The following is a 15177-nucleotide window of genomic DNA, read 5'->3' on the forward strand; positions in this document are numbered from 1 at the left end:
CTGAGATAACAAAAGAAGAACCGACCCTGTGGATGGCTCAAAACAAAGCTGTCTTCCCAGCAAGTCCATCACACCAACACTGGTGCTTTCAGCCATACACAGACACCGATCTCGTGATTGCCCTTCCGTCACCTCCAGACACAAAAGGTATACTATCCTATGATATTAAACAGCTGGCTCATTTTATTCCAAGCAGTTGCTTCCCTTTATGCTTCAGTTAGAATAGCATTTGGCTATGCTCACAAGCCATTAGTACTCCTATGGGCTTAAAAGTGCCACATAAAATAAATTGATCATATTCGGGCATATGCTCTGAATAGGCAATGGGAAAACCAGCCTCTATATTGACCCACAGAGTTCCATTTCTAAGCTTGCTCAGTCCCTTTTACTGCCCTGTCATCAAGTTCTAATACGGTTTACAATCTACATGCTTATTTAGTTTAACAGCCTCTAATAACATTTGTTTTGGCTGCTTTTAGTTGATCCTGCACAAATGCCAACAGTAGCACCCTCTACCCTGCCCCAAATGTGAGGAATCTAGAGTTGCTTAATGAAACACAAGGCATGGAAATGCGTCTTGAAATGTCAAAACAGGTAAAGTCACTGACTAAGGAATTCGCAAACCAAAATGGGCACCGAGTAAAAACGAGAAGGAGCCAACCCTTCAGGGAGGAAGGCTTTTTATTTTGTTGTTCCTGGTGTTTGCAACAATATGTAAGTCTGACAAAGGGCTGAAAAAATCCAAGTGACAGCTCCTGACAAAGTCATCATGTTGACTGTGGAAAACCTAAAAATGCAGAATGTTTGGGAGGCAAAATTCTAAAGAGTGTGCCCTGAATCTGGCAATTAAGAAAGCATTCCATTCCAACTTGGAGTGGTGACAGGATCTTGACTGAGGTGACTTTCTGTAGAGTCCAGACACAAGGGCTATTCTTAGAACAACCAAAAAAAGCATGGAGCTGCCTAAAAATAATGATGACTCAACACCTAGAGGCTTCAATGATGTAATGTTGTCAAAGAACACCCTCTCTCTTCACAGGTTGCAGCTTTTAAAAGAAGCAAGCTCACAGCTCACCTTCTGAGGAAAGCAAAAATGTCACACACTGAAGGAGAAAATTAGGACATGTGGGTCACATATAGAATGTTCCATCCACGCGACGCAAGTCATGGTGGCCTGGTTCGCTTGCTGAGGAAGCCCCCGCCAGAGTCAGAGTCCGTTCTTTCCCTCTGCCACCCACACGCATCCGTTGTCCTTTCAGAGCAGGGCCTATGAGACAGGACAACAGTGCTGATTACACAAGAGGCAGGCTGAAAAATCTGTCCTCAGGACACCGCAGTCAGCACACTGCACTGCAAAGGATGGGTCCATTTGGGTCCAGACGGTTGTACGGGGGCAAGGAAGGGGCTCCGAACAAAAAACAGAAACATATCCCAGAGGCTTCTCCCTCCCCTCTTAGGTGTGCCCCTCCCCTGTGCTCCTATATATGTTGCGTCCATCTCCATCTCTCACTTCACCCGACTTGTGCTATCATTACCAGACCCCAGGAAACGTAATGCTTCACGAGGGCTCGCACCTCATTCATTTTTATACTCTCAGTCACCAAGAGCAATGTTTGGGACATGGTAGATATTCAATAATCGTTTAAAATTTGATGGCTGGATTGAGTAGACTGATGAATGATGTAGGAAAGATGTTAGGGTTCGAAGCTGATGGACAAGAAAGAATTCTTGAGACGTCTTTGGTGTAAAAAGGTAGTTTTGTGAAAGCACGGGGACAGGACCCGTGGTCAGAAAGAGCTGCACTGGGGTCATGAGGAGTGGCCCATTCTCCACCTTTAAGTTGGGAGGTGGTTAGGGATAGCGGCATAAGCCTCCCAGGTATTTTGGAAACAAGGTTTCCAGGATCCTGAGGGGGCTAGCTATTTTTAGGAAAATGTCATTTATTATTGTGTAGTAAACCCTCAGTCATGAGACCCTTCAAACGTACATTGGTGGGTCATATGTTCGGAGGATGATTGCCAACATGTATCTTGGGGGTGGAGGGCTGAGATAAAGGAAGCTTCCAAAGGAATTTTTATATGTTAATGTAGACTTAGAGGATCCTGGGGGTTGGGCTAAGATTGTCTTTTGCCCTTAGCAAAGTATTAACATCGAGGCAGCTGAGTTCCTAGAGGAATGTCACTCTGCCTGTTTCAAGGACTTGTCAATAGGCTGTAAGTAGTAAAGAAATGTAACCATTTTTCTTCTGCCTTTGTTTCTCAATTAATGCAGTACTCTCTCCTTGCCACCATACTAATGACTCACTGCCCTTCCCTGGGTATGTAGATTGTACATCTTAGGATTTATCTTAAGTATATCTTAGGATATAGTATCTTCTAGGGATGGGAATTCTTGATCAGAAAATAATCTTCAAAGATATAAATGTAGTAGTGATCTGAAGGGGCACCTGCACCCCAGTGTTTACAGCAGCAATGTCTACAACAGCCAAACTATGGAAAGAGATGAGATGTCCATTGACATGAATGAATAAAGAAGATGTGGTTCATATATGCAATGGAACATTACTCAGCCATCAGAAAGGATGAATACTTACCACTTACATCGACATGGATGGAACTGGAGGGGATTATGCTGACTGAAATAAGGCAATCGGAGAAAGACAATTATCATATGGTTTCACTCATATGTGGAATATAAGAAACAGCACAGAGGATCATAGGGGAAGGGAGGGAAAACTGATGGGAAGTCATCGGAGAGGGAGACAAACCATGAGAGACTCTTAACTATAGGAAACAAACTGAGGGTTACTGGAGGGGACATGGGTGGGGGGATGGGGTAACTGGGTGATGGGCGTTAAGGAGGGCACGTGATGTGATGAGCACTGAGTGTTATATGCAACTGATGGATTACTGAACTCTTTACATCTGAAACTAATAGGTTGGCTATTGAATTTTTTAAAAAAATGAAAAAAATAATCTTCAAGTCCAAAAGACTATAGAGCACTGTAGGAGATACTTGGGAACACGTTTCCCACACCACAGAGCCAATGTACTTGTTCTTAAGGCTTGCTCTGTTCAGCAAGAAACAAAGCCAGAGACAGGGGTTTGAAAGTCAAGGCTGGGGGCATTATAAATAGATACAATTAAAAAAAAAAAAAAACAAAAACCCAACTGCATCCTATTCAATACACTAGGTCTTACATGTAAGACTGTTTCTTTTTCAAAAAGGTGACCTTGTTGCAACAATGCTTTCATTGTGTATTTCTGGAATTCCCCAAAGTTAGGTCCCAATCACCAAAAGAAAACCATTCGTATTATTTTGTAGCGATTTTTCATTACGGTATATTGCTTTTAAATAAAAATTATTTTACTAGGGTTAGTTACCCCCCTGAATCACCATACACGGCTCTAAGTTTGTTTCCACAACTTCAAACCCACCCTAAATATGAAGGCTTTGCAACTCACTCAAAACACTGCAAAGCATGCTATCAGGGATGCCCAAAGAGGAGTCCTTTTGAAAGAGACCGTAGTTGCTTAGATATGTAAACTCAGAGAAGTTCCTTTAGGGAAAAGACAACCCCAATGGAGCTGAGAGCCCATTTGTCAACAGGAAGCAGGGCAAGGGCAGGGCCAGGAAACCAAATGTAAACTCACCTTCCCCCCCTCTTTCTAAATCATGATGACCGCCCCCCCTGACTCCCACATTTAGAGCAGGAGTAGGGGTAGGAAGCAAATTTAATGAAAGCTAGTTATTGGTGCCAAATTTCTCACATTGAAGGCTCGTTCCTCTGAAAATTTTGAAAGAAACTATTTGAAGTGCTAAACTCCTTTCTTCTTCTATGCTCCTCGCAAAACCTCGAACTTCATCCACATAGCGATAAAGTTAAAATGCACTTCTGGTCCAAGTCTTACGACTGGAGAGAATGTAGTACCAAGGAGGAATATAATCTACTTGAAGGAAAGAATATAATTCTCAAGGATCAGGCATTGAAACCAGAGCACCTTCCCATGAAATAATTTGGCTCTAGGTGTTTAGGAGTCAAAACTAGACTGATAACGTTAGAAGCTCAAACTTAAATACACATATCCTCAAGTGGCTTATATGTGTTCGTTTTCTCACCAATTAAATATCAGAATAACAGTCAGATTTAAGAGTCAAGCTGAAGTTATGTGACCAGGTGCTTTTCTAAACACACGAAGCCCACATGTGCAGTGGGAGGTGTTGTTAACTGTGATTGCCACGTAACATTCTTTTCCTTGAAGATATGTTAAAACCATTCTTCCAAACAATATGAATTACAGCAAAAAAATGTGTATATATTATTCTAAAAATATATACTCTACTAATTTAGGTGATTTGTTTTTCTCTATTCATAGTGGCATTTAAAACGTCTGCAAAATATAACCTTAGTGACTCCTGGGCCAGTCTCCTTATATATTTAAAGACACAATAGTTAAAGTTCTCATGAAGATATGAGCAAAGTTTGATGAGATAATTCAGAAAATGTTCTTGCATTATACCTATGCATAATTAGGTTATGGTCCAAAAGAAGGTTTGGTCCAAATTAGGTCCAAAAGAAACAGAATATCAAGATCACTAAGAATAAATACAGTAGCCATGATTGAGTATTAATTTTTAATTTGAGCTTCCTGGAAGCTAAGAAAAGAAAACATGGAGGTTACATAATCTTCCTAGAGAGAAAAATACCAGTTCCCCAAAGTAAACAAAGTTTTCTCAGTACTATGCTCTGAAAGAAACAACACATGAACCTTATTTGGGGAACCCTGAACAACATGTATCCTAGAACAAACACAGAAACAGTTTTCATGTGGCAAAGGCTGAAATTAAACTTTCTTGAAACCCAAGGCTTTCCTAGCAAAGCATAATTTCGTTAGGATTCTACAAAGAGTGGCTAAACCCAGCCTTTCTTCCTACCTCCACAGGACATGGGCCATGGGGGCTTTCCTTCCTGGAACCAGGGACAGAGAGTCACAGGCTGGGTAGTGGGGAGGGGGATGAAAGAGAATGGGGAAGGGAACCAATGTTTACCAAGAAGACCTAGCGTTTTACCACCTCCTCTTACCCATTTCACCTCATTTCACCATGTAACAAACCTATAAAGAAGGTATGGTCAACCCCATTTTATAAAAGAGAGAACGGAGATTCAGAGAAGTTAAGTCGGCCAAGATCACCTAACTAGTATGCAGTAGAGGCAGGATCTAGATCCAAAGTCCTCACACAGGGTGTAAGTGTGTAAGTGCCCACGTTATATCCAGGACCTCAGGGGAGGTTACAGGATGCAGAAGAATCATGATCTTGCTCTATTGCCCTCAAGACACTTACAATCATCCAGCTGGAATGTAAGACCAGACCATCATATGAGGCAGTGTATTCTATACATAAATAATAGACTAAATGACCTGGAGTTAGTAATAGCTGCAAATATGGGGGGAAATTGTAGGCTTTGAACAAAGTACAAGATATGATATTTCAACATGTTTGATGAAAAATCTTACCCATGTCATGTATCTGATCAATGGGTCTCCACCTCAAAACACGGATGGAAGATTATGGTGCTTATAGTTCAAACAATGGTTATGTTGTATAATAAAACATCCCCAGCAAAACATATTACCAAAACATCACCAGAAATTGATCAAACTTAAAAAAAAAAATACACAGGTTCTGTTTCTATATATCCATTCTTCTTAAAAGGCAGGAGAGTATAGTTGAACGCTGTATGCAAAATTATAAATGGGTAGGTAATTATAAATGAGTAGATAACAGTGAAGTATGAGCAATGCACTAATAACCCCACTCTCATACAGCAAAGATCATACGATATTAATGCAATTGGCTCTCAGCTCATCCATATCACACTGATCTCATCCATGGAGCTAAATGTCAGGCCTGCTGTGAAGGATACCTGGGTGTTGCTTTAAAGTTCACGTCCAAACTCTCTGACTTTCTCTGGTTATCTCTGAACAGGCCCAGAATTTCAGACCACTGACCTAAGAACAGAATCAAAGAGTCCATAAAGGTAGGGTGAAGCCAATGCCATTTTTAGCTGGTGGAAGCAAAGAAAAATAATAATAAAGCCCCTCCCCCTGCTCTTCCCTGGGGCTCCAGCTCTGAAACTGCCTCTTAAAAAAAGAAAGTTCTTAGGCAACACAACTCAACAGTTATCCTCAAATTTATACATCCTTTTAAATTTGAAGTAACTGAAAATTGTCCATTATGACTAGGGCCACTGGGATGGTTGTGTCTTGTGTGCACTTTTCGGGGGCTCCTGGCCTGGGAAGAAAGTAGAGAATGAAACTGAGCCTGCCCTCCACTTGCGAAGCCACTCACAACTGCTCAGGGCTGCATCCACCCCTTCAGCTCAGGGAAAAGGGCACCATTTTTTCAAATTCACCCATCTTGGCCCAGGCAGTTATGTCCTAAGATTGCTTCTGCCCACAGGGGCACCTTCTCATCATTCACAGGGTCACTGTATAAGCTAGCCACAGCTCTGATGGAAACCATCTGAAATGGTTTCCAAGTACCTTCGTTTTTCCAAGAAGGGAAAAAAGCTTCCTGTCCCTCTTTAATATTATCCTGGACTAATTGGAACATGGCAGCCATTTTTCCCAGGTGCCATCAAGAATATATGCTCACCTGCTTTTTGGCACAGAAACCAAATACTCTCAACTCTGTATGCATCAGGCTTAATTCTTTCCACGGCCTCAATTATTTTCAGGTAGTTAAGTGGGGCATTTAGAGTGGCTTGTCAGACGCTCGAGCCCCAGGGGGTCACTCAGTGCTGTGGAAAAGCAAGGCACTAAATATGCCTCTGGAATATTTCAGTCACTTTAGGAAAGGTTAAGGTTCCAGGGAATGTCCAAAGCAGCTTTCAAATCTGCCCCACGCTGGGCCGCTCATCTGGCAGGTGCCCCCAAGTGATTAGCGGTGACTAATTATGGTTCCCAGTCATCGTCCAGAGAAAAGACAAAACGGGAATAACTTCACTGAGTACAACGATACTCACTGTCTTTTTTACAATTTAGATCTTCTTTAAAGCAACAAACCTATTTGTAAATGTCACTTTCACCTATCAAGGATGAATAGCACAAGAAAAACAGTGAAACTTGTAAGTATTCCTTAAATACGTGGTAGCTAATTTAACTGTTAACTGCTTTAGTATTTAAAACAAATGCTCAGTTATCATTTTCCCACCCTTAGGTCACTATAGACTACTTCATTTTTTATTTTTTCAACGTATCTTCAGCGATGCTTAAACTACAATAAATCATCTTCTTGTTTATCCTTTGCTACACATTTACAACCGAACTGATTTGGACTCAACCAACACATTTATGTTTACCTTGAGTCTTGCTATTAAATTACCTGAGTTCTCTGCCTTATATTCTTTTACTTGAATGTTGATGCTGGTGGATGGCCAAATTTATTTCTAGAACCTGTTTTCCATAGTAGAGTTTAGAAATGGTGAGGTATGGTGGGTAATGAACTAGAATTAAAGGTCAAGAGGACTTGTGCTTACTGTATCCAAGTTACACTCTTAAGAATAAACCCCCAACTCCCAGTGGTTTAAAGCAACAAAGGCTTTTTTTTTTTTTCTTGTCATGTTACATGTTCCTCATGGGTTGGCCAGGACTCCGCTCTGTGTCATCACTCTCCTCACCCCACAATCCAAACTGCCTGAGCAGGCACTACCTGGCACAATGCCAGTTGCCCCAGCAGCGTGAAAAGAACATTCTTCAGGGTCAAACATTCGTAATTAAATGCTTGACCTGGAAGTGATGGGTCACTTCTGCTTACACATTGGGCAGAACCAGGCAGAGGGGTCCAGGGAAGACAACTCTGATACAGGCTCAGGAGGTAGAGAAGCAGAAAGACACCACCCTTATTGGGTAGTCGTGACAATTAAAGGCTTTACTGTTTGTAAAGCATCTGGAAGAGCACCTGGCACCTTGCTATATGCTACATAAATATTTGCTCCTATTATTGCTGATTATTATTATTATTAAACTGAATAAATTCATCATTTTGGAGGCCATTATCAAGTCAGGCTTCTCCTTACTGAATTGCATTTGACTAAATGTTTCATGGTGGTTGTTTCCCTGTTCTCCTTTACCTACTAGTGAATGCCAATATCCCATTGAGCAAACCCTCACCTATCTTTAGAACAGATGCAGGGCAGCCCCCAGGATATCCCTCCAGCCTCACCTGTCTCAAGATGAGTCTCTGTAGTCCAGCTGGATCCAGAAAGGCAAACCCAGGGGAGCATGCCAAAGGGAAATGAACCCTAGTAGCTTTTAGGTGTTGCATGCTGTGAAGACCCCAGTTCTAAATGTGCTTCCTACAAAAATATTTATGTTTCAAGCTGTAGCATGCAAACAGCAATCTGCATTTATTGGTTGCAGATGCCAATTTCCTCCAGCTCCAGTTCTCTTCTGTGTTATATAAACAAATCTCAACCATCTGGACCACAACAAGCCACTCTGAAGTATGTGCTCACTCCTTGCAAAAAGCATCAAATCAAAATATAATCTCACAGAATTCTGCCTAACAGAAAATTGGAGTGAACAATTTTCACAAAGCAGTTTTTAAAATGTTCTTTAGGTGTCAGAATAGGATAAACAGGATAGCAAAAAGGAACTTATCAGAATATTTATTACTTTGATAAACAGAAACAAGCATAATAAGATCATATCCTGTGGTGTTACCTATATTAATAGTCCCATTTAGTGGCTTCCAAATTAGTTCAAAAAGGAGAAGAGCTCAGAAAAATCATCTCAGACAAGTGGGAAGACAGAGAAGAGATTGGTGCAAGACTCATTCATGATAGTCAGAAAGCAAAAACTTAAATTCCTACCCAGCTAAGGAAGTTAAAAATGTATGCTTTATAATAACTGAAGGAACAATCTAAACTATAGTCCATCAATATCAAGAAACAATGAACCAGAAGTAGACCGTGCCAAGAAAGAAAGGACTCTGCCCTAACAAGTTCTATATGTTGCCAGCTACCCACCTGGACCTCTGCAATGAATACTAAGCATCATTTCCAATGCCTTGTCCCCCTGGTATAACTTCAGGCTGCTAAGTGCATCTTCCCAAGGCCAAATATTTTAGAACATCACCATGGCCATCTTTGTCCACGGGCAAATGCAGGAGTGCTAGAAATGCTTCTTGTTCCTTTTCCCTCCACCTAAAAATATCTCTTCACCAACTTAGCATGGTGCCTAAAATGTCCACCCTTTGGGAAAGATAATGATCATCAGACTTTGTGAGTTAGATTCATGAACTTTGAACATTGTGGAAAGAATTTCCTGAGAGATTGGCATACAAAACAAATGAGTTTTGTTAAGATACTGAAAAACAATGGAGGAAAAAGGAAGATTATAAAGGTCTAGAACTTAAAGAGAAAGATGTGCAGGGAAAATGAGGGGTCCCAAGCTCCCCAAATACATTTTTCCAGTGTCCCATGATCATGCCTCCTTGCTATTGTCAACTCATTTGGTATCTGATCATCTTGCTTTGTCATCCTTAACCATATATATATATAGTTAGTACATAGAGTTGAATCAAAACTGAATCTAGATCAGATTATTTGATATCCCATAGACTTTCCTCAAACGGGAGCCATAAAATCATTCAGGGTAGAAGACTTTCTATCTGATTTAATAAGTCTAATTATGGGGCGCCTGGGTGGCTCAGTTGGTTAAGCGACTGCCTTCGGCTCAGGTCATGATCCTGGAGTCCCTGGATCGAGTCCCGCATCGGGCTCCCTGCTCAGCAGGGAGTCTGCTCCTCCCTCTCCCGCTCCCCCCTCTTGTGCTCTCTCACTCTCTCTCTCTCTCAAATAAATAAATAAATAAAATCTTTAAAAAAAAAATAAAAATAAAAAAATAAGTCTAATTATGTAGACATTGGCCAATTATAAAATTCACCTCCTTGGCTATAAAAATGTGGTCTAAATAATTTGAAACTGGCTCCATTGAACTACATCTTGTTGATTTCAACTCAATATTTTATCGAGGTCATTTTAAAACCAAATACTTTGGTCAAGCTGCAATGTACCAACTTTGTATACAAATTAAATGAGAGTATTCTGTAATCCATGATTCAATCACAGATCAGAGTATCAGAATAGATGCGGGAACTCTCCCCAAGCTTCTGTCTTCCTATATAACCAATCCTGGTTCAGTAGATCAGTTATGCTTGAGCAGCACTCCAGAATGGGATAAGCTCTCCCTAGGTCTTAACTGTTTCAATCTGCCAGGAAGTACTTAATCAGGAAAGAATCAAAATCCTCTTTTGGCCTCTAAGGAAAATCTTTCTAATTGTTGATTAATTTAGATAAACAGATGATAGAATGAGAAAACACAGAATCTTATTTCATAGTTAATGTCAGGCAGATTTCAGGGGGGAAATTACTGTCTCTGAGTAAATTATAATCTGTGTTATAAACTGGTTATAATCCAAGAGCAAAATTCTCAGTTTCTTTCAAAGAGATCATGTGCCATTTTCTTACTCCAAATAGTCAAGGGATCACAACACTGGAGGTTCTAATCACATCTAAGGCCTTGGACTTCAAGCTATTTTTAGCCTATCTTTTTAATGTTCAACTCCAAAGTAATATCAATATAAAATTATCTTTATAATTCCTAATCCTCCAGGCTATCAGAATTGCTTACAAAACCAATAAAATCCAGGTAAAAAAAAAAAAAAAAAGACTTCCAGTAATCGTTTTCAGGCAAAGGAGTTTGGAACGTTCAGCAATTGGCAAAATCAGCCCAAGTTTGTGAAATGACAATCATAAATCCTACTCTTACATCTCACACAGAGGCATATACTTTAGGTTAGGAAAAAAGGCCCTTCCCCCCAAAAGATGTTGCCCATGTTTTATAATATACTATAATAGTGGGTGTTTGCAATTAGAAATCCACATCACAGGGAAGCTTTGATCTATTCAGAGACCCCACTAAAAAGGTCAGAGAAATCTAAAATAATGCATTTAAAAAGATCTCCCAGCAGAATATTTAACTCTGATTTCCAAGAATACTTACATTGAATCAAGTTTGTTTCTTAAAATGACAAACTTCATTTTCTGGAAAATACTTGTACACAGACAACCTCATTGCCCAATCATTTCAAATCAACAACTTTTCCTCAAATTCTTACCACACACTTAACAATTCCACCCTGTGTGGTGTCACTGAGCAAAGCAAGACTCAGATGACCGGCCAACTTACCTTTCTAATAACACCTGTGGGACTCCGCTCACAGCTATGTTTGGAACATTCGCCAAACTGCATGAGGGGTAGGGGTACAAGAGAGCTTGCACCATTTTGAGAAAGGCAAATCATGGTTTTGGCAGAATAGGAAAAAATAAAACTTTTTTAAACAACATCTGCTTCCTAGCCCAAGGGGTATCTCCTGCAATCGCTATTCCTAATACCACTTGCTCTGTTAGATAGGCCAGTGAGTCTCTGAGGATGAGATCTAATTCAACATCCACAACCTTGTCACAGTTAGTTGATAACAGAGAAGTTTTTCTCCTCCTGCTATGCATGCCAAGAATAGAACCAACCACACATTTTCCAAAACTTCAAAACATCAATCACAAATAAGCCATGGAAATATTTTGGGATAATGCCACATCTCCCCATGATTTTGGAGCAAAAAAGGCTCATTACCTTGCTCTCTTCTCCTTCAAACACTGACTGGTGAACGTTGCACGCAAACAATGAGTTGGGGAGGTCGTTGAAGTCAGTGATTGCTTGAAAGGCTTCCTCTGCAAAACACCGAGTTACAGCCCAGTCTCTGTCTATGCAGCAGAGCAAGAAAAGTCCTCCATCCTCTGGGATGTGCCCCTGCTGCCCCAGGCTCCTCATTCCAATGAAGTAAGATTCTCCCCTCATTCCTGAGGACACAAAGACGGACGCGTGTTAGAGTAGACATTGATTCCTTCACACTTGGTTCTAAGGCCACGGTTCTGGAGTGTGTGGGGCAGCGCAGGGGAGTGTGATTAGAAGCAGGGACTATGAGAAGGGGGAAGACCCAGAAAGTTCACATTACCCCCTTGATCTCTGAGTCACTATTTCCCATCCAGCTCTGCCTCCAGGCAACAATCCAGTCAGCTCTATGGTCAAAAAACCCCACTTAACCAAGATATGAATTGGAGGCTGGGGGCTCTAGCTCAGCTGCCCAGCATTTGCTAGATATGGGACCCGGGAAAGTTATATGAGCCTTTGCTTCCTTATGAAAATCAAACAGACTCAGGAAAGGCTTTGACAAGTTAGAGGATGAATTATATACCACTCCCACCACCACTACTACTAATGCCTGTCCTTTATCGAGTTCCAGGGACTGTTCCAAATGATCAACATGCATCAACTAACCTATTAAATTTTCACAATAGTCTGTGAGATTGGTACCAATGTTATCCCCATTTTACAGATGGAAAAACTGAAGAACAAAGCAAGGAAGTAACTTTTACTATGTCAATGATAAAATGGCAGGACCAGAATTCAAATCCAGAGAGTTTGGCACCAGAGCTCACTTCCCTGGACCACAGAAATGAAACAGGACAAAATCAGTACAAGTCTGTATTTCAGGAAGTACAATCTACTTCATCACCACCCGAATCCTCATTGTGGTAACTCTAATAGTTAATGGTTTATCCATAATGAAGACACACACACACACACACACACACACACACACACACACACCCCTCTGCCTTCTGCCTGGCATGATTACTCTAAGTAATTTGTGAATCCTGGATTTTGAAAATAAGTACTATCTTGGCTAATCCACAGTATATAGATACAGATTCCCTTTCCTCATTGCCCCCATCACAGAACTTTCTAGTATTCATCTTACCTAGCTGTATTCATTCTATTATTTCTTCACTCCAACATTTCAAAATTCTACCCAGCTGCAGCCAGTTGGAGAGTTTTATCATTTTTTGATACTGATACATTACAATAGATTTTATCAGTCTCCCCACATACTTTGAGGACAGTATCTACCTTTTTCTTTTGTATCTATTTTCATGCCTGTCATGCTCAGTAATTAGAAGCCCTGAAGGGGAGATAATTTGTCCATGGGTACACAAGTGAGACCAAGAGAAACCTCTAATGTGGCCGCTGGGTCATCTTCAGTAAGTTCCATTTCCCCAGTCCCAGCATTGCCGAGTACAGGACAGATGGGTGGGTGCCACAGAATATCTCTCTGCCCTCATGACATTTGTTAGACCCAAATTCTGATCCCCAGACAAGTAGGGGTTCCCGTGTATATCTCTCTTGAACTCTGAATATATCATTCAGGTGATGAGGTTATGTATTTCTGTTTCTATTTTTCCTAGAAACAAAGCCCAAGTGGGAACCTGATAAGCATCACTTGATGGTAATATAAATAATGCATTTCATATAAAATCTTGGGTCTGGTTGGGACAGGAGCCAAAAATTTAAAAATGTGAGGTAATAACTCTAAAAGCAGATCATTGTAGTTGTGGTAAATAAAAATGTTATTCCACATAAAATATAATAGAACCATTCCTGTATTTTAAAGTTCTTAAAATTCCAATTAATACATTTGCTATATTTATATCAACAAAGTATTTATTTGATTTGATTTTTTAATTTTTTAAAAGATTTTATTTATTTATTTGACAGAGAGAGAGAGCACAAGCAGGGGGAGCTGCAGGCAGAGGGAGAAGCAGCCTCCCCGCAGAGCAGGGAGCCCAATCCAGGGCTCGATCCCAGGACCCTGGGATCATGACCTGAGCCAAAAGCAGACGCTTAACCAACTAAGCCACCCAGGTGTCCCAAAGTATTTATTTTAAATAAAAATATAGTACAGCTTTCAAACTTTGTTTTATTCTGTAATTAATCCAAAATATATGAATATTTGTAATTACAAATATTTGAATGCAATACTTGTATTTGTTTTCCTTCATATTCATATTTATACTGTTGTTTCAAATATTTACTGTAATATGCATAATAACCATCATTTATTATTAGAGTACTAATTACTTTAATAGTAAGAATAATTACTAAGAGCATTAAAATAGTATAATTTTCATCAATGGATTATAGGAAACCTCTTTTTTTTTTTTTAAAGATTTTATTTATTTATTTGAGAGAGAAAGAATGAGAGAGAGAGCATGAGAGTGGGGAGGGTCAGGGGGAGAAGCAGACTCCCCGCAGAACAGGGAGCCTGATGCGCGACTCGATCCCAGGACTCCAGGATCATGACCTGAGCCGAAGGCAGTCGCTTAACCAACTGAGCCAACCAGAAGCCCCTTTAGGAAACCTCTTAATAATGAAGTCAGAATCATCCAGTAGCATGAAGTATAGCTATTATGTGTCAATACTGATTTTATTTTTAATCCTGTCCCTCTTATTTAAAAATTTTAAATTAATCAAAACTGATCCCAAAATGTTCCTAAATGTTTTCTGAGAATGTTTCAATTACTCTTTTTCCGAAGGAAATAAAAATCCATTGCTGAACTAATTAATTAAATAGATGGAATATTAAGCCTTACTCGGGGCTCATTTTAATCTACTCAAATAGCCTTAACTTCTGTTCTAAGCTGTAACAATACGATTATCTTCAAGAGACTTTATTTTAAGCTCATTACTTGCAGTAAAGATTTAAAAGGTGGATGCATTTTTGGCAAACAACCTATTCTACTTATATGGAGAAATATTTTAGAAGTCAGAGCTTTGTACAAAGGAACCCTGATTTCTCTTTCCAGTCCCATTACTGAGTCAGCTCGTAATCTGAAGAAGTCAATCGATCATTCGATGACTCAGTTTATCTTTATAAAAGGAGAACAAAAACATCTCTGCCTCCCTTCCTCTGCAGAGGAGGAAGAGGTGGGGCAATGAAAGAGAAATGGAAGAACTGATCAACATCAGCATTAACCAGTACATAAAAGGATAAGTAATATAAAATGCTGTAAAAACACGACATTATGATAATCTCAGAGCAAGATTATTATGCTTTGGTATTACCACTAACCTTTAGCAAACGCAAGCAAAGAGAAAGAAAGGGAAGCTCTGAAGACCAAAAGAACTCCTAAAAAGAAATGTGAAGGTCCTAGAGAGCCCCAAAGAACTCGTTTATCTTTTTAAATTCATTTCAAAACTCTGAACTGTTGTA

At 40.0% G+C, this 15177-nt stretch overlaps 1 protein-coding gene and 1 pseudogene across 5 annotated transcripts in view; both read right to left on the reverse strand.

Annotated features, from left to right (window-relative positions):
* Positions 1-6624, reverse strand: part of LOC118000859 — a 62767-nt pseudogene extending 56143 nt beyond the window's left edge. The window contains exons 1-2 of the transcript XR_004676582.1: positions 6546-6624; positions 5927-6011 (exon numbers count right to left, since the gene is read on the reverse strand). The product of XR_004676582.1 is annotated as a heat shock cognate 71 kDa protein-like (transcript). The remainder of the gene's footprint in view (positions 1-5926; positions 6012-6545) is intronic.
* Positions 1-15177, reverse strand: part of RCAN2 (regulator of calcineurin 2) — a 267426-nt gene that overhangs the window by 214211 nt on the left and 38038 nt on the right. For all 4 annotated transcript variants that reach the window (XM_034991418.1, XM_034991416.1, XM_034991417.1 and 1 more), the window contains exon 2: positions 11700-11926. In XM_034991418.1, the coding sequence (XP_034847309.1) occupies positions 11700-11924 (225 nt within the window). In that variant the 5' untranslated portion in view covers positions 11925-11926. The remainder of the gene's footprint in view (positions 1-11699; positions 11927-15177) is intronic.

The sequence above is a fragment of the Mirounga leonina genome, unplaced genomic scaffold, assembly GCF_011800145.1.
Source record: "Mirounga leonina isolate KUSES-001 unplaced genomic scaffold, KU_Mleo_1.0 Mir_53, whole genome shotgun sequence".
Taxonomy (NCBI): domain Eukaryota; kingdom Metazoa; phylum Chordata; class Mammalia; order Carnivora; family Phocidae; genus Mirounga; species Mirounga leonina.